General features: G+C 42.8%; 1 protein-coding gene across 6 annotated transcripts in view; it reads left to right on the top strand.

Annotated features, from left to right (window-relative positions):
- Nucleotides 1–330: 330 nt before the first annotated feature.
- LOC111965851 (LIM and calponin homology domains-containing protein 1) overlaps nt 331–23,864 on the top strand; it is a 141,911-nt gene continuing 118,377 nt past the window's right edge. For 4 of the 6 annotated variants that reach the window (XM_023990220.2, XM_023990216.2, XM_023990219.2 and 1 more), the window contains exon 1: nt 332–840. In XM_023990220.2, coding sequence (XP_023845988.1) covers nt 739–840 — 102 coding nt within the window. In that variant the 5' untranslated portion in view covers nt 332–738. Of the gene's footprint in view, nt 841–23,864 lie in introns of all 6 variants that reach the window. The other 2 variants (XM_023990221.2, XM_023990218.2) reach the window with 1 other exon arrangement.

Below are 23,864 nucleotides of genomic sequence, written 5' to 3'. Positions count from 1 at the left end.
GAAGGGACTGAAACAGGAACCAGCTTTGCTGTTATTCTAAAAGCTACATAAATAAAAGTTATATTTGAGACCTCTCCCTAACCAATTAATTGTACAAACGTTATGTTTTCAGTTTGTAAGTGTGTGATATGAGGGTATAGAAAAGTTTATTTTGACATCTATAAATATTTTTTGAAATAGAAAGAGCAGCTATGTTGACACTGACATGTTCATCTGAGCCTTGCAGTGTCCGTCTTTCGGCTATTACAGATGCACCTCCCCCAACTTCACTCGCCTAATTCCTACAGTCTGCTTCGTTAGGCGTGCTGCTCGAACACACCCAATGATAATTATCTTCACTGCTCTGTGTTGCTGCTGTCGGGAAACTGGGTGTGTGATCCGGAGTGGCTGATGGAATTGCTTGCTGTCTTTGCATTGGCTGACCGCACAGCAGCACTGCTCCGTGTATTTTTAGCCATTGATGCAATTCATATTGCGGTGCGAGCGAGGCGACTCGGTCCACAGTCCCAGTAGGCTACACGGGAGTTACAGGGGGTACCTGCAAGTGCAGTGCTCGGGGTTTGCGACATAGACCGAAGGAGATTGGGGGAGACTGGCTACACAGCAAGTCAAGTAAAAATAAATAAACGGCATTATCGGCTTTTCACGGTCAGGTGCTGAGGCTGTAGCCTGAGGATTTTCCAATAGCCTACAGTTGTAGATTTATTGTTGGTCTATTTTAACTGAGCAGCTTTGCAAATGGCAAGTCCCGCTGCAGATAGAGGACAACCACACCAGCGACATCCCCTCTCCGAATCGGCCTCGGAGCCCGCGTTTCTAGAAGCGCAGAAATGGATTGAGGTGAGTCACTGTCCTTATCAAACTCATACGGGCACGTTATTAGACTGCAGAATGCCCAAATAGGCCTGCAATTTACAGACTTGTAATTTGCCTAAAGCCCCGTTATCACGTTATCATATTATCATGTCACAAAGGCACAGTAAACCATGCTAACCGGTTTTATTGCCTAGTCACCTGTTGAATAAGTGACGCAAATTCGTCATCCCAATTGCCCTACGAACAGTAGCCTGTGCTGTGGAGCTGGGTGCGCGTTTGGTTGAAAACAAAGAATGCATCATCTGGAATGGATTTTTTTGTTTGCCTCATTGCGAGTTTGTCGGACAATAATCGCACAAACGGGTTTTTGTTCTGTGAGATTTGAAATCACGGCATTCACTGGCCGCGTTGCACTTGGCTTTGTTAGACTGTGATTAGCTGTTACATTGTTCTATTCAACACATTGTTTTAGGTTGTTGTGATGTGAACTAAGCTTGGTAAACTAGGCCTACGGGAAATAACTTTGAGGCATTAGTTTCTATTCTGGACACGTATTTTAAAAACTGTAGATAACATTTAAAGCCTGTTATCCCTTTCACCCTTTCAGCGTTTAACCCCCACAGACATGTACTTAATCATAAGTTTGTGTACTTTATCACCATATGTATTGTTTTGAGCTTGCACCATTATCGTTGTAGCATGTTAATATAATAATATATGCCATTTAGCAGACACTTTTATCCATTTTTTATGTATGGGTAGTCAACCTAGTTTAAAGCAGCCATTACTGGCCCTGTCTCCTTTGACTGATAATGAGCCACACAGTTGAATGAGAGGAGGGCATAAACAACAGTTGGACAGGTCGTTCTCTGTCCTCTCAAGGGGACTGCTCACCTTACCCACATACACCTGGTGTCTGTCACTGGGTCCCCTTGGGGGCATTGAGAGTTGGTACAGATCACTGGTTTTGAAGGAAACAAACAAGAGCCAAGCCCATTATTATCAGGTAAATTAAGAAGGTTTCATTTCTAGGCTTAATTTCTCGGCCATGAGTATATTTCTTAGCTGTTTCTGAGTGTTAGGCCTTGGATTGCTCTGACAGTAACACTGTACATTACAGTATACTTGATGGAACACAATTCCAACCAATGTATTAACTGTTTATTGCAGATTTAAAAACTTGATCTAAACGTATATGCTAATGAACAAGCTTATAGTTATAAACAAGGGGTCTCCAACAGGTCGATTGCGAGCTACCAGTAGCTTGCAGACCACCTATGAGTAGCTCGGCAAACAATTCGGAAAGAAGAACGCATTCGGAAAGAACCCTTGAATTTTTCCAAATGTTACGTTACAACCTTATTCTAAAATTGATTGAATAGATTTTTCCCCTATCAATTTACACGCAATACCCCATAATGAAAAAGCAAAAACAGTTTTTTAGAAATTTTGGCAAATGGATAAAAAACACCCCCAGAAATGTCACATTTACATAAGTATTCAGACCTTTTCCTCAGTACTTTGTTGAAGCACATTTGACAGCGATTACAGCCTCAAGTCTTCTTGGGTATGACACTACAAGCTTGGCACACCTGTATTTGGGGAGATTCTCCCTTTCTTCTCTGCAGATCCTCTCAAGCTCTGTCAGGTTGGATGGAGAGCTTTGCTGCACAGCTATTTTCAGGTCTCTCCAGAGATGTTCGATCGGGTTCAAGTCCGGGATCTGGCTGGGCCACTCAATGACATTCAGAGACTTGTCCCGAAACCACTCCTGCGTTGTCTTGGCTGTGTGCTTAGGGTCGTTGTCCAGTTGGAAAATGAACCTTCACTCTGGAGCAGGTTTTCATCAAGGATCTCTCTGTACTTTGCTCCGTTCCTCTTTTCCTCAATACATGATGCTGCCACCACCATGCTTCACCGTAGGGATGGTGCCAGGTTTCCTCCCGACGTGACTCTTGGCATTCGGGCCAAAGAGTTTAATATTGGTTTCATCAGACCAGAGAATCTTGTTTCTTATGGTCTGAGAGTCTTTAGGTGTCTTTTGGCAAACTCCAAGCAGGCTGTCATGTGGCTTCTGTCTGGCCATTACCATAAAGCCCTGATTGGTAGAGTGCTGTAGAGATGGTTGTCCTTCTGGAAGGTTCACCCATCTCCACAGAGGAACTCTAGAGCTCTGTCAGAGGGACCATCAGGTTCTTGGTCACCTCCCAGACCAAGGCCCTTCTCCCCCAATTGGGGACCTTCAATGCTGCAGAATTTTTATGTACACTTCCCCACATCTGTGCTTCGACACAATCCTGTCCCGGAGCGCTACAGACAATTCCTTTCAACCTCATGGCTTGATTTTTGCTCTGACATGCACTGTCAACTGTGGGACTGTATATAGACGGGTGTGTGCTTTTCCAAATCATGTCCAATCAATTTAATTTACCACATGCGGACTCCAAGTTGTAGATACATCTCAAGGATGATCAATAGAAACAGGATGCACCTGAGCTCAATTTCGAGTCTCATAGCAAAGGTTCTGAATACTTATGTAACTAAGGTATTTCTGTTTTTTTATTTGTAATACATTTGCAAAAATGTCTGAACCAGTTTTCACTTTGTCATTATGGGGTATTGCGTGTAGATTGCTGAGAAAAATGTTTTGTTTAATACATTTTAGAATAAGGCTGTAACGTAACAAAATGTGGAAAAAGTCAAGGGGTCTGAATACTTCCCGAAGGCACTGTACATGCAATTTTCACGTGTTCCACCATAAACTGTCATTAACAAATCTCACAATTATCAGACACCTCAAGCTACCAGCTACTATCTAATCAACACAGCATTGACAATATCCCACCCCTGGTTAGCCACTATTGGCTTAAAAAGCCAAACCTAACACTATCTGCCAGTTAATTTCCAGCAATATTGTTCCTGTCTGTATGTGTGGTGCACATGTTTGTCTATCACTCAGTGTGTAGCCAGTTGTGATAACGTTCTTGTGGGTTGACAGAAATACTTTCCCCAAAACTTGCTCAATTAAATGTTAACTGCAAATCAAATCAAATCAAATATTATTGGTGACGTACACGTGTTTAGCAGATGTTATTGCGGGTGTAGCGAAATGCTTGCGCTTCTAGTTCCGACAGTGCAGCAATATCTAACAAGTAATATCTAACAATGTCACGACATATACCAAAAAACACACAAATCTAAGTAAAGGAATGGAATTAAGAATATTTAAATATATGGATGAGCAATGTCAGAGTGGAATAGACTAAGATACAGTAGAATAGTATATAATATCAGTTTATATCAGTTAATATATCAGTTTTTTTCTCTCAAACACAGAATATGAGAAACAAAATATGACAATATTCACGTATGTACATAGATAGTTTTCTAACAAAGACACTGATTTCCATGCACCCTTGTGGAGCCCCAGTGTTGAGGATCAGCGAAGTGGAGGTGTTGTTTCCTACCTTCACCACCTGGGGGCGGCCCATCAGGAAGTCCAGGACCCAATTGCACAGGGCGGGGTTCAGACCCGTGGCCTCAAGCTTAATGATGAGCTTGGTGGGTACTATGGTGTTGAATGCTGAGCTATAGTCAATGAACAGCATTCTTACATAGGTATTCCTCTTGTCCAGATGGGATAGGGCAGTGTGGAGTGCAATATAGATTGCGTCATCTGTGGATCTGTTGGGGCGGTGTGCAAATTGGAGTGGGTCCAGGGTTTCTGGGATGATGGTGTTGATGTGAGCCATGACCAGTCTTTCAAAGCATTTAATGGCTATAGATGTGAATGCTACGGGGCTATAGTCATTTAGGCAGTTAATTTAGTTCAATAGTCATTTAGGGGTTCTTGGGCATGGGGACTATGGTGGTCTGCTTGAAACAAGTTGGAATTACAAACCGGATCAGGGATTGGTTGAAAATGTCAGTGAAGACACTTGCCAGCTGGTTGGCGCATGCTCTGAATACGCGTCCTGGTATTCCGTCAGGCTCCGCGGCCTTGCGAATGTTAACCTGTTTAAAAGTGTTACTCACATCGGCTACAGAGGGCAAGATCACAAACTCGGCCGGAACAGCTGGTGCTCTCATGCATGGTTCAGGGTTGCTTGCCTCAAAGCGGACTTAGAAGGCATTTAGCTCGTCTGGTAGGCTCGCGTCGCTGGGCAGCTCACGGGTCTCCCTTTGTAATCCATGATAGTTTGCAAGCCCTGCCACTCTCTTGAACGTCAAAGCCGGCGTAGTAGGATTCAATCTTAGTCCTGTATTGACACCTTGTCTGTTTGATGGCTCGTCGGAGGTTATTTCTTGTAAGAGTCCGGATTAGTGTCCCGCTTCTTGAAAGCAGCAGCTCTTTATCTCAGTGCGGATGTTGCCTGTAATCCATGGGTTCTGGTTGGGGTATGTACATACAGTCTTTGTGGGGATGATGTTGTCGAGGCACTTATTAATGAAGCCAGTGACTGATGTGGTAAACTCCTGAATGTAATTGGATGAATCCCGGGAACATAACCTATAGCTCAGTATCCGCTTCATTAGACCACTTCAGTATTGAGCACATCACTGGTACTTTTGGTTTGAGATTTTGCTTGCAAGCAGGAGGATAGAGTTATGATCTGATGTGCCAAAGGGAGGGTGAGGGAGGGCCTTGTATGTGTTTCTGTGTGTGGAATAAAGGTGATCTAGAGCGTTTTGTCACCGATGCACAGGTGACATGCTGGTAAAAATAAGAAAATGGATTTAAGTTTCCATGCATTAAAATCACCGGCCATGAGAAATGCTGCCTCTGAATTAGCGTTTTCTTATGGCCTTATGCAGATCATTGAGTGCGGTCTTAGTGCCAGCATCAGTTTGTGGCGGTAAATAGACAGCTACGAAAAATAGTATAGTCTGCAGCTTATCATGAGGTATTCTTTTTATTATTATTATTATTATTWTTTTTTTTWAATAAATTGTATCCCCTTTTCTCCCCAATTTTCGTGGTATCCAATCGCTAGTAATTACTATCTTGTCTCATCGTTTCAACTCCCGTACGGGCTCGGGAGAGACGAAGGTCGAAAGTCATGCGTCCTCCGAAGCACAACCCAACCAAGCCGCACTGCTTCTTAACACAGCGCGCCTCCAACCCGGAAGCCAGCCGCACCAATGTGTCGGAGGAAACACCGTGCACCCGCCCCCCTCGGTTAGCGCGCACTGCGCCCGGCCCGCCACAGGAGTCGCTGGAGCGCGATGAGACAAGGATATCCCTACCGGCCAAACCCTCCCTNCGCCACAGGAGTCGCTGGAGCGCGATGAGACAAGGATATCCCTACCGGCCAAACCCTCCCTAACCCGGACGACGCTAAGCCAATTGTGCGTCGCCCCACGGACCTCCCGGTCGCGGCCGGCTGCGACAGAGCCTGGGCGCGAACCCAGACTCTGGTGGCGCAGCATAGCACTGCGATGCAGTGCTCTAGACCACTGCGCCACCCGGGAGGCCCCATCATGAGGTATTCTAACTCAGACATGTAAAAACCTGAGACTTCCTTAACATTAGAGATCGGACACCAGCTGTTGTTAACAAAGAGAACCACCCCTCCTCCCTTCGTCTTACCCGAGTCTGCCGCCCGGTCTTGGCGATGCATAGAAAAACCAGTGAGATGTTTATCCATGGCCTCGTTAAGTCACGACTCAAACTGTAATATCCTATGTTTCTCTTTCAGGTCCTGTAGATAGGGTAGTCTCGAACGGAGCTCATCCAGTTTTTTTTCCAGTGATTGCACGTTTGCGAATGGAACACAGGGCAATGGTGGTCTATTTGCTCGCCGACATAGTCTCGTCAGGGTGCCGGTTCACTTGCCTTTTTTTCGCTTCCTCTTTCGAGTCTCGGGGACTAGGGCCTGGTCTGTAGAAAGCAGATAAAGGTTATTGATCGCTGTTGTGATGTCCAGAAGCTGTTTCTGGTCGTAGGAAATTATGGCAGAGACATTATGTAAAATAAAAAATTCAGAACAGTGTAAAAAATGCACACACATTAGCAGAATTGGTCAGGAGCCCGTAAGATGGCTGCTATGCCACTGCAGTGCCATCTTCATCTTTCACTACTTAATGAGTATACCTTAATTCAACGTGTTAGCACTCTGATTGTAGCCTACCAATTGCCAATTCTTGCTCAATAAGATGAATTTAGAAATATACAGCGGTTTTTGAACTGAAATTGACTGCAGTTACCTTTCTGCCAGCACCTTGTCAGAGACGCTGGTAATGATAGTGTTAAGTCTACTCTGAGTTCCAGACAGACAGCTCTTTGATGAGGGCATAAACAGTTGTTGTGCTGATTAACTATAGTCACAGGGTTTTTCCCAGCCAATGACTATGTTGGTCAACCATTTGACACCTCCCACTGAATGGTGGAATGAAATCACTCATCTCAAGGTTGCTCAAATGAAAACAACTTACTTTCCACAAAGTAGATAAGGGAATTAAATGTGAAATGCTGATATGATATTTTTTGTCAACATATTTCAATTGACTTTAGACAAACATCAATATTAAATTGAATTCGATTGACATGAATTGAATCACACAATGTTACAAGCACACATCAAGCAAATTAGAGAGGGTTCAGGTATACTGGTTGGAAATGTTTGGATATTTCTTCCCTCTTGAATAACCATACTTTTTTCTTGCTCAGTGCTTTGTTTTGACATTTATCGTTTATCCCTTCTCACACTCAGCATGAGCATGTTGCCTTCTGCAACAATACTGTGAGTGTGTTCTATTGTGACAGGCTGAAATGGAATGTGATATTTTTATTATTTCTATTTAACTTTTATTTAACTAGGCAAGTCAGTTAAGAACAAATTCTTATTTACAATGACGGCCTACACCGGCCAAACCTGTACGACGCTGGGCCAATTGTGTGCTGGCCCAATGGACTCCCAAACACAGCCGGATGTGATACAGCCTGGTTTCAAACCAGGGACTGTAGTGACACCTCTTGCGCTGAGATGCAGTTCCTTAGACTGCTGCGCCACTCAGGAGCCCTGATATCATCCACTTGTCATTGGGTGATACCATTCAGAAGATATCACTGTTTGTAATAGGCAAATGTTCTGGGAGTGTTGATACAGTGGGGTTGTTATGATAGGCTATGTGTTGATAATGAAAATTTGATTTACTTACTTAATTAAACTCTGATTTCTGAAAATAAGTCATCACGCAGCTCCACTCATGCACTATTTAATAATTTATCAATTTATCAGGAAATCTGAGGAAATACACTTTATTTGTTCCGTGCTTGGGTTCACTGTTGGTCGATGAACGTGGAGAGGGGAATGGTTCCCCCAATTATCTTCTTAATTTGGATCATGGTTTTAAATGAATGAAAAGTGCAGAGCAACAACCACCATGCCCATCCCTTCCAATCTATCTGCATACAGTTGTGGCCAAAAGTTTTGAGAATGACACAAATATTAATTTCCACAAAGTTTGCTGCTTCACTGTCTTTCACTGCATTTCATGTGTGTCAAAGGCTTCCATTGACAATGTGTCAAAGGCTTCCATTGACAATTACGTGAAGTTGATGCAAAGAGTCAATATTTGCAGTGTTGACCCTTCTTTTTCAAGACCTCTGCAATCCGCCCTGGCATGCTGTCAATTAACTTATGGGCCACATCCTGACTGATGGCAGCCCATTCTTGCATAATCAATGCTTGGAGTTTGTCAGAATTTGTGGGGTTTTGTTTGTCCACCTGCCTCCTTGAGGATTGACCACAGGTTCTCAATGGGATTAAGGTCTGGGGAGTTTCCTGGCCATGGACCCAAAATATCGATGTTTTGTTCCCTGAGCCACTTAGTTATAGCTTTTGCCTTATGGCAAGGTGCTCCATCATGCTGGAAAAGGCATTGTTTGTCACCAAACTGTTCCTGGATGGTTGGGAGAAGTTGCTCTCGGAGGATGTGTTGGTACCATTTGTTATTCATGGCTGTGTTCTTAGGCAAAATTGTGAGTGAGCCCACTCCCTTGGCTGAGAAGCAACCCCACACATGAATGGTCTCAGGATGCTTTACTGTTGGCATGACACAGGACTGATGGTAGCGCTCACCTTGTCTTCTCCGGACAAGCTTTTTTCCGGATGTCCCAAACAATCGGAAAGGGGATTCATCAGAGAAAATGACTTTACCCCAGTCCTCAGTAGTCCAATCCCTGTACCTTTTGCAGAATATCAGTCTGTCCCTGATGTTTTTCCTGGAGAGAAGTGGCTTCTTTGCTGCCCTTCTTGACACCAGGTCATCCTCCAAAAGTCTTCGCGTCACTGTGCGTGCAGATGCACTCACACCTGCCTGCTGCCATTCCTGAGCAAGCTCTGTAGACCTTCCTGTAGACTTTCTGAAAATTAATATTTGTGTCATTCTCAACTTTTGGCCACGACTGTACATTTGACATTTGTTCTTACAGATGCATGGCATACTATACTAATGACGTTTAGTGGAAGAAGACACGGTATAATCTGCAAGTGGCAGAGGGGGACCAGACTTAGTGAGAGCACTCTGTCTCTGCCTGGTAGGGAAAGTAAGAAACAGACAGAACAAAGAGACCAGACAGTGGGAATAACTGCCACTACTACATTACATGATGTCCTCCTATGTTGGGTTTATTGTTTTCCCCCTTCCTATAGACTGGAGTGATGAGTTCTGAGAGGGTTGAGGGGTTTTTGTCTGGTTGTCTTTAGGTGGATGAGCGTGAGTAGTTAAGACCCAGAAGCATGCTGTAAGCCTACCACTAGCGGCAAGGAAAGAGGAAGTGAGTAGATTTAAGGATTTGTAAATCTCAAATCAACCCCGAGCCTTAAACCCAAGGCACTTTTGTAGATCTGAAAGGATGGGATAAGTGTATGAAAAGCAATATGATAACATTTCCACTACGTGTTATGGTACAAGATGGAGCTATTGGCCATGTTGCTTAGCTACACCTATCCATGCCTTACAGATGGCCAGAAGTGCATCGAGAGTAGAGGCTAGGGTTCTGTTTGGATGGATTGAATAATGAAGGGAGTATTATAATGTGTTTTAAAGATAACCTTCATACAGTGGGTGTTGGTGGGTGTGAGAATGGAAAAAAAACACCAACCTTCCTGTAGATATTTTCAGCTATTCATGGGAGAACAAGTTTCTTAACCTTGATCTTGATTCATTTCCATTGCCCACAAATAAATGTTCTATGCAAATTACGTAACATTCTGCTTATTCACTTCTGGTGAGAAACCTTAGTTGCAGTAGTGGAGCAACCAATCAATAATGCTCCTATCAATTAAATGAAGATCAGTACAAAAATACTATTGATGAAGATACAGTAGGATTTATTCAAAATAATGTAATGTACAGTACCAGTCAAAAGTTTGGACACACCTACTCATTCGAGGGTTTTTCTTTATTTTTGCTATTTATAGTGAAGACATCAAAATTATGAAATAACACTTATGGAAGCATGTAGGAACCAGTAAAGTGTTAAACAAATCAAAATATATTTTAGATTCTTCAAAGTAGCCACCATTTGCCTTGATGACAGCTTTGCACACTATTGGCATTCTTTCAACCAGCTTTATCTAGAAATGCTTTTCCAACACTTGAAGGTATTCCCACATATGCTGAGCACTTGTTGGCTGGTTTTCCTTAACTCTGCGGTCCAACTCATCCAAAACCATCTCAATTGGGTTGAGGTCGGGTGGCCAGGTCATCTGATGCAGCACTCCATCACTCTGCTTCTTGGTCAAATAGCCCTTACACAGCCTGGAGGTGTGTTGGGTCATTGTCCTGTGAAAAACAAATGATAGTCCCACTAAGTGCAAACCAGATGGGATGGCATATTGCTGCAGAGTGATGTGGTAGCCATTCTGCTTAAGTGTGCCTTGAGTTCTAAATAAATCACTGACAGTGTCACTAGCAAAGCATCCCCACTCCATCGCACCTCCTCCTCCATGCTTCACGGTGGGAACCACACTTGTGGAGATCATCCGTTCACCTGCTCTGCGTCTCACAAAGACACAGTGGTTGGATTTTGGACTCATCAGACCAAAAGACAGATTTCCGCCGGTCTAATGTCCATTGCTCGTGTTTTTTTGGCCCAAGAAAGTCTCTTCTTCTTATTGGTGTCCTTTAGTACCGGTTTCTTTGCAGCAATTCAACCATGAAGGTCTGATTCACGCAGTCTCCTCTGAACAGTTGATGTTGAGATGTGTCTGTTACTGTCAATGTTCCAGGTGAATGGAATAGAGAGTCAGGCGCAGGACACAGGTATGAGTAAAGCCACGATATTTACTCAATATCAACAATAATCCAACAAGGATAAACATAAACAATCCAGAACACGTACACAGAACCACTTGACAAAAACAATCACGCACAAAACAAATGGGGAAGCCAGAGGGTTAAATAAGGAACATGATTATGGAATGGAAACTAGGTGTGTACAATGAAGACAAATCAAAACGAAACATGGATCGGTGGTGACTAGAAAGTTGTTGACGTCGACCGCCGAACGCCGCGCGAACAAGGAGAGGGACCAACTTCTGCGGGATTTGTGACAGTTACTTGAACTCTGTGAAGCATTTATTTGGGCTGCAATTTCTGAGGCTGGTAACTCTAATGAGAACTTTTCCTCTGCAGCAGAGGTAACTGTCTTCCTTTCCTGTGGTGGTCCTCATGAGAGCCAGTTTCATCACAGCGCTTGATTGTTTTTGCGACTGCACTTGCAGAAAAGTTCTTGAAATTTTCCTGATTGACTGACCTTCATGTCTCAACTCTTTGCTTGTTTGAGCTGTTCTTGCCATAATATGGATTTAGACTTTTACCAAAATCAAATCAAATTTTACTGGTCACATACACATGTTTAGCAGGTGTTATTGCAGGTGTTGCGAAATGCTTGTGCTTCTAGCTCCGACAGTGCAGTAATATCTAACAATTACACAACATATACCCAATACACACAAATCTAGTAAAGGAATGGAATTAAGAATATAAAAATATATGGACGAGCAATGTCATAGAACTTGAATAAGATACAGTGGAGTAGTATAGGATACAGTATAGACATATGAGATGGGTAATGCAAGATATGTAGACATTATTAAAGTTACTAGTATTCCATTTATTAAAGTGGCCAGTGATTTCAAGTCTATGTATATAGGTAGCAGCCTCTATGTGCTAGTGATTGCTATTTAACAGTCTGACGGCCTTGAGATAGAAGCTGTTTTTCAGTCTCTCGAACCCAGCTTTGATGCACCTGTACTGATAGCCCTATCTTCTGTATACCAACCCTACCTTGTCACAACACAACTGATTGGCTCAATCGCATTAAGAAGAAAATAAATTATGCTATTTAAGTGTTAACAAGGCACACCTGTTAATTGAAATACATTCCAGGTGACTACCTCATGAAGCTGGTTGAGAGAATAGCAAGAGTGTGCAAAGCTGTCATCAAAACAAAGGGTAGCTACTTAGAAGAATCTCAAATATTAAATATATTTAGATTTATTTAACACTTTTTTTTAGTTACCCTGGAATGAGTAGATGTGTCCAAACTTTTGACTGGTACTGTATAACAAGTTGTTTATGCAAAAACTCTAGTTTCAACAATTCGTTCACCAGCGTCAGGTAACACACACTCCACTTGCACACTCGACACACACGCTTGCACAGTCTCGACCAGTCACACGAAGATAAAAGCCCTGAAAGTAAGAAACTAATGACTAAAACTTCAACTATGATCTTCTTAATCGTGCAGGAAGACTTCTGTTGAGGAGATTTTAATTTTGACCAACAGATTTTCTCCCCTCATTATGCAACATTCTGTCTAGTTCTGGGGGAAACTTTGTACAATTTAGCTTAATTTGCCTAAATTGCAATAGGAGAATCCCACGTAGCCAATTAGAGGGTATGGTGGAGTTAATTGTTATGTTGCTAATCCCAATCCTTTGATCTACAAGTGCCTCTGGGGAGAGCTCAGGCCTAGTGGGATTGGAATTGGGCCTAGTAAGCATACTCCTGTCGTCCAGTGTGTGTGTGTCTGTGTTTTTGTATTTGCTTGTGCATTTGTCTGTATGATATGCACCAGGATATCCACTGTGCATGCGTCTCTTTGTATGCGGTTTGTATGCATGTGAGTGTGTGTTACTTTTCTCTGAATGGTTATCTATGCTTCCCTGTCCTCTATACCATTTTTGTCGATCTTTGTGATCAGGCTGGGGAGCACATTCATAGTTGTCCCATGCCTGAGGTGGACCCTGTGGGAGGGAGGGCGAGTAGGAGAATGTCAACCTGCAGTGCGACAAACACGCACATACACAGAGGACATGGGGCTGCAACTGCATTCACTCAATCTCCATCAGGGTGGGTTTAACAGCATGACACTTTAGCATATCCATCCTTACAGTGGCTATCACACCTGGTGCCACAGAGCTACACTGTCTACAAGTGTTTCCCCTCTGAGCGGCAGCAGTCAGTTTGTTATTGTTTGGGTTGAGAGTCGGGATGCTCCGTCTTGACCTCACTAGCTTCACTTGAATCCTCAATCCTAATCTGGATTACGGAGGTGAAGTCTACTGGTCATGCTGCTATTGCTATGTACCATTGCTTTGTGGGATGTAGAGAGACCTTGTTACAGTGTATTAGCTGCTGATGTCCGCTTCTTACTGTTACTATAGTTTGTTTTGTACTGAAGTAAAGTTTTAGGTTGTCATAAATCATTGCACTTTTATCACAAATTGAGCCACAGATTTAAATGATACCATCATCCCAGCAAACATTTTGGAAATGTTTCAGCCAGGAAGGAATTCTAGTTTCATGTAAGACATGACAGAAAAAGCACCCTCTTCCATCAAGCAGAACTGTTAGCTGTCTTATCGGCTGCTATCTGAGTTAGGTCTATCGGACAATTTTTCTTGGGTCACTATAACTATATCTATTTTGCCAATTGGATTGATCCCCTCTACCACACGGAACCGCACTAATCTACCGTCAGAAACGCACGAGGTGGCTAAAAACAATATTGCTACCGATGGCCCGGCTAGCTGTCTGAATCGCCGTTACCCCAACCTCACTACTCACTGGACCCTTATGATCACTCGACTAAGCATGCCTCTCCTTAATGTCAATATGCCTTGTCCACTGCTGTTCTGGTTAGTGTTTATTGGCTTATTACACTGTAGAGCCGCTAGCCCTGCTCCTTTTATACCTTATCCAACCTTTCAGTTCCACCACCCACACATGCGATGACATCACCTGGTTTCAATGATGTTTCTAGAGACAATATCTCTCTCATCATCACTCAATACCTAGGTTTACCTCCACTGTATTCACATCCTACCATACCTTTGTCTGTACATTATACCTTGAAGCTGTTTTATCGCCCCCAGAAACCTCCTTTTACTCTCTGTTCCGGACGTTCTAGACGATCAATTCTCATAGCTTTTAGCCGTACCCTTTTCCTACTCCTCCTCTGTTCCTCTGGTGATGTAGAGGTGAATCCAGGCACTGCAGTGCCTAGCTCCACTCCTATTCCCCAGGCGCTCTCTTTTGATGACTTCTGTAACCGTAATAGCCTTGGTTTCATGCATGTTAACATTAGAAGCCTCCTCCCTAAGTTTGTTTTATTCACTGCTTTAGCACACTCTGCCAACCCGGATGTTCTAGCCGTGTCTGAATCCTGGCTTAGGAAGACCACCAAAAATTCTGAAATCTCCATTCCGAACTACAACATTTTCAGACAAGATAGAACGGCCAAAGGGGGCGGTGTTCGCATAGTCGGAGCTAGCACAACGCATACGCCCCTGCAGAGTTCTGTCCTACTATCCAGGTCTGTACCCAAGCAATTTGAACTTCTCTACTTTTAAAAATCCACCTCATAAAACAAGTCTCTCACGCGTTGCCCGCTGCTATAGACCCACTCCCCCCAGCTGTGCTCTGGAAACCAATATGTGAACTGATTGCCCCCCATCTATCTTCAAGAGCTCGTGCTGCTAGGCGACTAAACTGGAACATGCTTAACACCCCCAGCCATCCTACAATCTAAGCTTGATGCCCTCAATCTCACACAAATTATCAATACCTACTAGGTACCACCCCAAAGCCCGTAAACACGGGCACCCTCATAGATATCATCCTAACCAACTTGCCCTCCAAATACACCTCTGCTGTTTTCAACCAAGATCTCAGCAATCATGCCTGCATCCGTAATGAGTCAGCGGTCAAACGACCTCACTCATCACGTCAAACGCTCCCTGAAAACATTCAGCCGAGCAGGCCTTTCTAATCGACTTGCCGGGTATCCTGGAAGGATATTGATAGAGAGGATGCCTGGTTATTTTTTTTAAATGCTCTCCCTCACCATCTTAAATAGCATGCCCCATTCAAGAAATGTAGAACCAGGAAACAGATATAGCCCTTGGTTCTCTCCAGACCTGACTGCCCTTAACCAACACAAAAACATCCTATGGCGTTCTGCATTAGCATCGAACAGCCCCCGTGATATGCAATCTTTCAGGGAAGCTAGAAACCAATATACACAGGTAGTTAGAAAAGCCAAGGCTAGCTTTTCAAGCAGAAATTTGCTTCCTGCAACACAAACTCAAAAAAGTTCTGGGACACTGTAAAGTCCATGGAAATAAGAACACCTCCTCCCAGCTGCCACACTGCACTGAGGCTAGGAACACCTGTCACCACCGATAAATCCACATAATATTGAGAATTCAATAAGCATTTTTCTACGGCTGGCCATGCTTTCCACCTGGCTAGCCCTACCCCGGTCATCAGCACTGCACCACCCCACAGCAACTCGCCCAAGCCTTCCCCGTTTCTCCTTCTCCAAATCCAGTCGCTGATGTTCTGAAAGAGCTGCAAAAACTGGACCCCTACAAATCAGCCGGGCTAGACAATCTGGACCCTCTCTTTCTAAATGTATCTGCTGAAATTACTCCTATTACTAGCCTGCTTCACCTCTCTTTCGTGTCGTCTGAGATTCCAAAGATTGGAAAGCAGCTGCGGTCATCCCCCTCTTCAAAGGGGGGGACAATCTTGACCCAAACTGCTACAGACCTATACTATCCTACCCTGCCTTTCTAAGGTCTTCGAAAGCCAAGTCAACAAACAGATTACCGACCATTTCGAATCTCACCATACTTTCTCCGCTATGCAATCTGGTTTCAGAGCTGGTCATGGGTGTACCTCAGCCACGCTCAAGGTCCTAAACGATATCCTAACCGCCATCGATAAGAAACAATACTGTGCAGCCGTATTCATTGACCTTGCCAAGGCTTTCGACTCTGTCAATCACCACATCCTCATCGGCAGACTTGATAGCTTGGTTTCTCAAATGATTGCCTCGCCTGGTTCACCAACTACTTCTCTGATAGAGTTCAGTGTGTCAAATCGGAGGGCCTGTTGTCCGGGCCTCTGGCAGTCTCTATGGGGGTGCCACAGGGTTCAATTCTTGGACCGACTCTCTTCTCTGTATACATCAATGATGTCGCTCTTGCTGCTGGTGAGAGCCTCTGATCCACCTCTACGCAGACGACACCATTCTCGTATACTTCTGGCCCTTCTTTGACACTGTGTTCACAACCCTCCAGACGAGCTTCTCCTTCCGTGGCCTCCATTGCTCTTAAATACAAGTAAACTAAATGCATGCTCTTCAACCGATCGCTGCCTGCACCTGCCCGCCCGTCCAACATCACTACTCTGGACGGTTCTGACTTAGAATATTGGACAACTACAAATACCTAGTGTCTGGTTAGACTGTAAACTCTCCTTCCAGACTCACATCAACACATCTCCAATCCAAAGTTAAATCTAGAATTGGCTTCCTATTTCGCAACAAAGCATCCTTCACTCATGCTGCAAACATACCCTTGTAAAACTGACCATCCTACCGATCCTCGACTCGCCGATGTCATTTACAAAATGGCCTCCAAATATCCTCTACCATAAAATTGGAATGCATGTTCTATTCGACACGTGCCTCACCAAAGCCCCATATACTACCCACCACTGCGACCTGTACGCTCTCGTTGGCTGGCCCTCGCTTCATACTCGTCGCCAAACCCACTGGCTCCAGGTCATCTACAAGACCCTGCTAAGTAAAGTCCCCCCTTATCTCAGCTCGCTGGTCACCATAGCAGCACCCACCTGTAGCACGCGCTCCAGCAGGTATATCTCTCTGGTCACCCCCAAAACCAATTCTTACTTTGGCCGCCTCTCCTTCCAGTTCTCTGCTGCCAATGACTGGAACGAACTGCAAAAATCTCTGAAACTGGAAACACTTATCTCCCTCACTAGTTATAAGCACCAGCTGTCAGAGCAGCTCACATATTACTGCACCTGTACATAGCCCATCTATAATTTTGCCCAAACAACTACCTCTCCCCCTACTGTATTTATTTATTTATTTATTTTGCTCCTTTGCACCCCATTATTTATATCTCTACTTTGCACATTCTTCCACTGCAAATCTACCATTCCAGTGTTTTACTTGCTATATTGTATTTACTTTGCCACCATGGCCTTTTTTTTGCCTTTACCTTCCTTATCTCACCTCATTTGCTCACATTGTATATAGACTTATTTTTCTACTGTATTATTGACTTTATTGTTTGTTTTATAAATGAGAACTTGTTCTCAACTTGCCTACCTGGTTAAATAAAGGTTACTTTTTTTATTTTTTAAAGAACAATAATGTTGGACTTTGTTTTGACCATGGGGTTGTTCTTCTAGAACTGGGAACTGCCAGGAACATCACACTACTTAAGTGCCGATACAATATGTTTTGCAATTCTCACGATTTTATATGTATTGCGATTCAATACTGTGATTTTTATTGCTATTTGATGTTCCAAACATATTGCTCACCATGTGTCTGCTGCAGAGAGAAAAGAGAGCCACGAGAAAATTAGTTTTGTTCAGTCATGGAAATAAGTGTTAAAAACAAATGAATTAATGCAGGTACAGCCAATAGCACAACAATGATATTGTCAAAACGATACAATATATTGTCAAAAATAATATCCCAATATGTAACTAAAGTTTCCCCCCCCATCTCTGTTTCTTCCTCCTATTCAACACCAGAAGTCCTGTTAGGTTTGTTCCCAGAATAGGCCTGTCATCATAGGAAAGTGAGCTGCTTCCTTCTCTGGGCACATAAACAAAGGGACATTTCAAGTTAGTGTTGAGGCGTGTACCAGCTGCTGAGTAGAAATATAGACCTACTTCTGAACCAGGCATCGCTGTGTTTTTTTCCTATTCAATAGTTTAGGGTCGTCATCGTAAAGTATTGTTCCAAACGAATGAGTCAATTGTTGGCTTTATATCAGACAGACAGACATAGATACAGGATAGTCAAACAAATGGGTGGAGTGATCTCTCAGTAGCGTGTATGATTTTAATTGGGGCATTGAGACTGAGATGGCCTCTTAGTTTACTGAGCTAAGGCTCATGGGAGCTGGTCTCTTTCTGGACTGTCAAGGGAGGCCCTGGAACTTGACAGTGTGTCTCTGTCTGCAGTGGGGCAAAGACACACACACACACACACACACACTGAAGTAACCTGCACAGTGTGTCATTATCTGCAATAGAACACATACTCAGTGCACTGACACTTACTGTATAATCCAATTGCTCTTTGTGTCTTTGGAGAAGCCCGGTCTATTTTTCCTATGGAGATTGGGTGACATTTGAATGGGAAATTAGGTGTCTCCTTCACTGCTGCTCTTTGACACAGTGCGTTCAGAGTGATATGATAATGTTATACACACATACATTTCTACATAAGGACCGGGTCCAGTGCGATTCCAACAAATGGTCTTGTTAGTATTAGAGCAGTGGTCACCAACCTTTTCTGAGTCGAGATGCAAGCCGAGATCTACTGCTCAGATGTTTTATTTTTTACATGATTTCAAAAACGTGTTAAGCCTATGCAACATTAAAAAATAAAATAAAATTCTGTAGCAATTCTGAAATTGTATTTTAATAAATTAAGTATATGAGCACACTGGTAATGGACAATTTGTTGTATCACTTGTGACGCACAGCTGAGTGAGCATAATAATTAGCTCTTTTTTATTGGACTGATGCATGTGATTGTCAGTCTGAGGGGAGGGAGCAACGATGAGGCTGACTCTCACCCGACTCACTGTCCCGCCACCCTCCTTCCCTCCGCTGAGAAAAGGAAACAGTCTTCCAGCTGATGGCGAAACTCAAGTCGCACTGCATTATTTCTGTTGTTACTCCTGTTGTTACTCCTGCAAATTTATGTTGTTACTCCTATGACCAGAGAAAGTTAAATATTCCTCTATATAAAAAAAAACGCAAGCTCACTATAGGACACTCATTTATTGCAGCTGCAGTGCTGGATGTAGCGTAAATGGAGGTAGGGAGAACTCACATTTTATGGCTTATAATTTTTTTTTGAAAAAAGTGCTGAATAACAACTTAAAGAGAAACTTAATCATTAAAACAGCAGGTTATTTGCTGTATTCGTTGTCCCTCTCTAGTCATGGTTTTTAAAAGTTTTTAAATCTCACAGTATCACACAGCTACTTTGTGTGCTTCTCTTATTGTGATGACCAGATTGACCCCATTATAAGTACATGTTTAGATTTTCTCTGTGCATTCAAGGACTCTTTTTACAGTCTATGGCTCGAGCAAACTGTGCAGACACGGTTATCTGAGCTATCTGATTGGCCAGCGGTAGGCCTATAGGTGCACTTGATTTACTCTCTGGGCCTGCCGGGTAGGCGGAGTTTTACCTTCAGACACATGAAATGGTTCCAAATAGAAACACCTTGCCTTCCCGGTGCTAGGGCTGCTGATTTTCAAATGCACCTGCAGTGCAAAACATTTTTTTTTTAATAGCATTTTTAGCATTGGGTTTTTTACAAAAATGTTTGGTGGACGACTAGGAATGCCTTGGAGATCAACCAGTCGATCGTGATCATGATGGACCGGTTGGTGACCATTTAGAGGGTAAAGTTCAGGCAGTATTAGCTCAACAGGCTTATTTGCATGCCTAACCCCAATTTCAACTTCTAGCGTAGTTGTTCTTTGGTTTATTAAAGTATTGTCTTAGACACTTCTATCAATAAGCCTTTGATTCACAACATCTCTTCTGTTCTTGTCGTACCTCTCATCCCTTCTTATCCGTTGGAGATCCTAACACGAAACCCAAACCTTGAACCAATTATATTAATTTGGGGACAGGTCGAAAAGCATTAAACATTTATGGCAATTTAACTAGCTAGCTTGCACTTGCTAGCTAATTTGCCCTTTTAGCTAGCTTGCTGTTGCTAGCAATTTGTCCTGGGATATAAACATTGAGTTGTGATTTTACCTGAAATGCACAAGGTCCTCTACTCCGCCAATTAATCCACACATAAAACGGTCAACTGAATCGTTTGGTGACAACTAAAACCAAAAGTAAAAATGTGCATGTTAGCAGTGTTACCTTTATTAGCATTCTAGTCAACTTTCTTCCTTCCAGGCTTTTTCTTCTCTTGACTTTATATTGCGATTGGCAACTTTCATAAATTAGGTGCATTACTGCCACTGACCTCGTTCATCTTTCAGTCACCCACGTGGGTATATCCAATGAGGAGATGGTACGTGGGTACCTGCTTCTACAAACCAATGAGGAGATGGAAGAGGCAGGACTTGCAGCGCGATCTGCGTCAGAAATAGTACTGACTTCTATTTTAGCCCTTGGCAACGCAGACGATCGTTGGCGCACGCAATAATTGAATAACATGTATGTCTACATTTATTTTGCAACGCTCGCGCACGCAACACGAGCGGTGTAGTCAGCCTGTAAAACCAATTTGATTCGTATTAGCTTTTCGGCTCAACCCAACTCAGTTGTACTTGGGGGGAACTGTCCTTTTGGTAGAAATTCTGCAATGGTGAGATGGCCTAGAGGAGCGAAAATGATGACGGTCCACTATGAATGGTGCCTTTCAGACCGGTGCTGGGTTGGTTTCCATTGTTGATGACACACACACACACACACACACGATTCAATACCCACCCCAACATTCCTAAGCTCCTGAATTCAACCACCTCATTCACATACATATACACATACTCCCCCCTTCAGCTAGTCCCCCATGGCAACAATGCGCCCTGTCACCAGCTCTGGAAAGTGACACAGTAGTCCCTCAGCTGACTGGCATGTGCCGGGTCTCCACTGCCCCAGGCCTCTGCCCTGACAGACAATCTAATAGCAACAGCTATAAAACACTACAAATCACTTTACCCAGAGACAGATTAAGCCATCTTGGACTATAAAGCTCTTGAGATTCTTTGGGAAATCGTTGTAAAATGTGTAATCTCACTACTTTGATTTTACCTCTAAAATATGTGCTATAATATATTTTTGCAACTACTTTGTGTGCTTCTCTTATTGTGATGACCAGATAGACCCCATTGTGAGTACATGTTTAGATTTTCTCTCAAGTATTTTCTTTGTCAAGTATTTAGTAACCTGGAAATGTTGCTGAAACAGGCCCCCATCCAACATAGTACTTAGTGCAGTTAGCCTAAGCTATGGAACTATCAGTGTCTCTGACACCTGCCCCTGTAAAGTGGATGAGGGAAGTTGCAGGGCAGTGGGTGAATGAGCTTAACCAGGTCCATTAAGGTCTAGTGAAGCTGTCCCACTGCTATGGGAAGCTCATTCTGTTGTTAGCTACACTGCCCACAGTGTACTAAAACCAAAAGTAAAAATGTGCATGTTAGCTGTGTTACCTTTCTTAGCATTGTTAGCCTGTTAGCATGGGTTACAAGCTAATGTTAGCATAAATGAGCTAAATAGTCATAGAAATGCTTAACAAAGGGCCAAGGTCTGGATGTTCTTAAGGCAAGGGAACAGTAGCCAGGAGACCCTCACAGGTGAGTACACAAATACAAAATGCTGAGTTGAAATAAGACACTTGTAGCTAGCAGAGCATGTCTTCCTCCCTCCTTGCAAATGGCTGAGCTTCTTGACCTTGTTTCTTTCATATTAGTAATGTACTTTTCAGCAACAGTTTAGCTGCTTCAATCTCTGTGAGAGAATTGAAATAAGAAAACGTACTAGTAGGTAGATACTCTGTCTAGCCTATGTCATGGCCATGTAGTCTCTAAAGAGAAGGGGGGGTAGAAACAATCTATTTGTCTTCCCACATCTCATTCATTTTACTATTGACTTAAAACCATTAGGCATTATTTGCGTGATAATACATTTCTGCTTCTGTCTCACTTTTTCTCACATTCTGTCTCCTGTCTGTCAGAATCAGTAATCTAGTCCCCTGGGTACTCTCATTGTCTGTATCACTCATGTCACTAGAGCTGTATGAAGTATTAGCCTACTTCATGAATGGCCACTTTTGTAGAGAAATAGAAGATTAGAAGTGTGGTTGGCTTATCAATTATCTACCAGCATGCAAAAATTATACACAAACACCAATACCTCCACNTTGTGAAGATGTTCCAGACATTCTCAGTAGGACTGGATTTGAAATCTGTCCCACCTGTTTGTACTGATTCAGTGACAGGGAGTGACTGAGACTGGGTCATTAAGTTGAAACTCTTGTTCAACTTTATCGAATGTCCTTCCATGAGTGGTTAGTCTTTATTAGAGGTTGACCGATTAATCGGCCTGGTCCGATTTTAATTAGGGCCGATTTTAAAGTTTTCATAAAAATCGGTAATCTGCATTTTTGGACGCCGATTACATTTCATTCCAAGAGGAAACTGCATGGCAGGCTGACCACCTGTTAAGCGAGTGTAGCAAGGAGCCAAGGTAAGTTGCTAGCTAGCATTAAACTTATCCTATAAAAAAACAATCAATCCTCACATAGTCACTAGTTAACTACACATGGTTGATGATATTACTAGGTTAACTAGCTTGTCCTGCATTGCATATAATCAATGCGGTGCCTATTAATTTATCATTGAATCACAGCCTACTTCGCCAACCGGGTGATGATTTAACAAAAGCACAATCGTTGCACGAATGTACCTAACCATGAACATCAATGCCTTTCTTAAAATCAATACACAGAAGTATATTTTTTTAAACCTGCATATTTAGTTCATAAATTCATGTTAGCAGGCAATATTAACTAGGGAAATTGTGTCACTTCTCTGTCAGACTTTTAGTGTATTTGAGGTTTTAAAAAGGCTTTTGAAGTTTGTAATTTCCACTTTGCAATTTCAGACTTGATTTTCCCTTACGAAAAATCTATCAACCCCTACAAAATTGGCCATTAATTATAATCCACATAATAACTCACATGTCCTGTTACTGCATGATTATTTTCCTGCTTTAGCAAACTGGCTCAAATTAAGATCCTACATTTGTATCCCTCCTTTTCTTCTCTTTATTTGGATGGTCACCATTGAAGCAAGTGCAACATCCAGCAACTACTTTCGCAGTGACTGAATATATCTCAATAAACCTAGTTATTGCCTGCAACCTGTTACAACTACACCTTCTAGATAGTTCAAATCTTCTAGATAGTTGGTTCAGAGTCAAATCGACTAGAGTTTTTTTTTTTTTTTGCAGAACTATCGAAATAAAGTGAGATCTCCCACCCCACTCCCAGTGATAATGATGAGGTATGATGATGTGGCAGTAGGGCAGTAGTGTACAGTAAAGGCCTTGTTCCTCTCGACTGTAGCAGGCCTCTCTTCAACCCTCGGCCAGGCCTGTTGTCAGGGACAGAGGTCTGTTCAGTCCACTTCATATTGGCCTGCAGCCAACGCCAGCCTCGCCAATCCATTTAGGTAAGGTATTTGTTTAGCGATGTCTAACATTTGATTGTCACAACTCATTTAACAGCTCGCATTGAAGTTCCAATCCCAATATACAATAAAAGTCTGTCAACAACGCTGTCAAACAAGCCAGGGTGGAAATTGACCATGGAAAAAGCTACTGTAGAGAAAAGTCAATGAACATAGAGGGACCTGCCCCATACTCTTCTGGACAGTTCAGTTTTCATTTCAAAGTTCATAATACATTACCCAGTATTATTTCACAATATTCAAGA

This window comes from Salvelinus sp. IW2-2015, linkage group LG6.2 (assembly GCF_002910315.2).
Source record: "Salvelinus sp. IW2-2015 linkage group LG6.2, ASM291031v2, whole genome shotgun sequence".
Classification (NCBI taxonomy): Eukaryota; Metazoa; Chordata; class Actinopteri; order Salmoniformes; family Salmonidae; genus Salvelinus; species Salvelinus sp. IW2-2015.
Note: the sequence above shows the minus strand (reverse complement) of the source record. Positions and strands in the feature narration are given on the sequence as shown.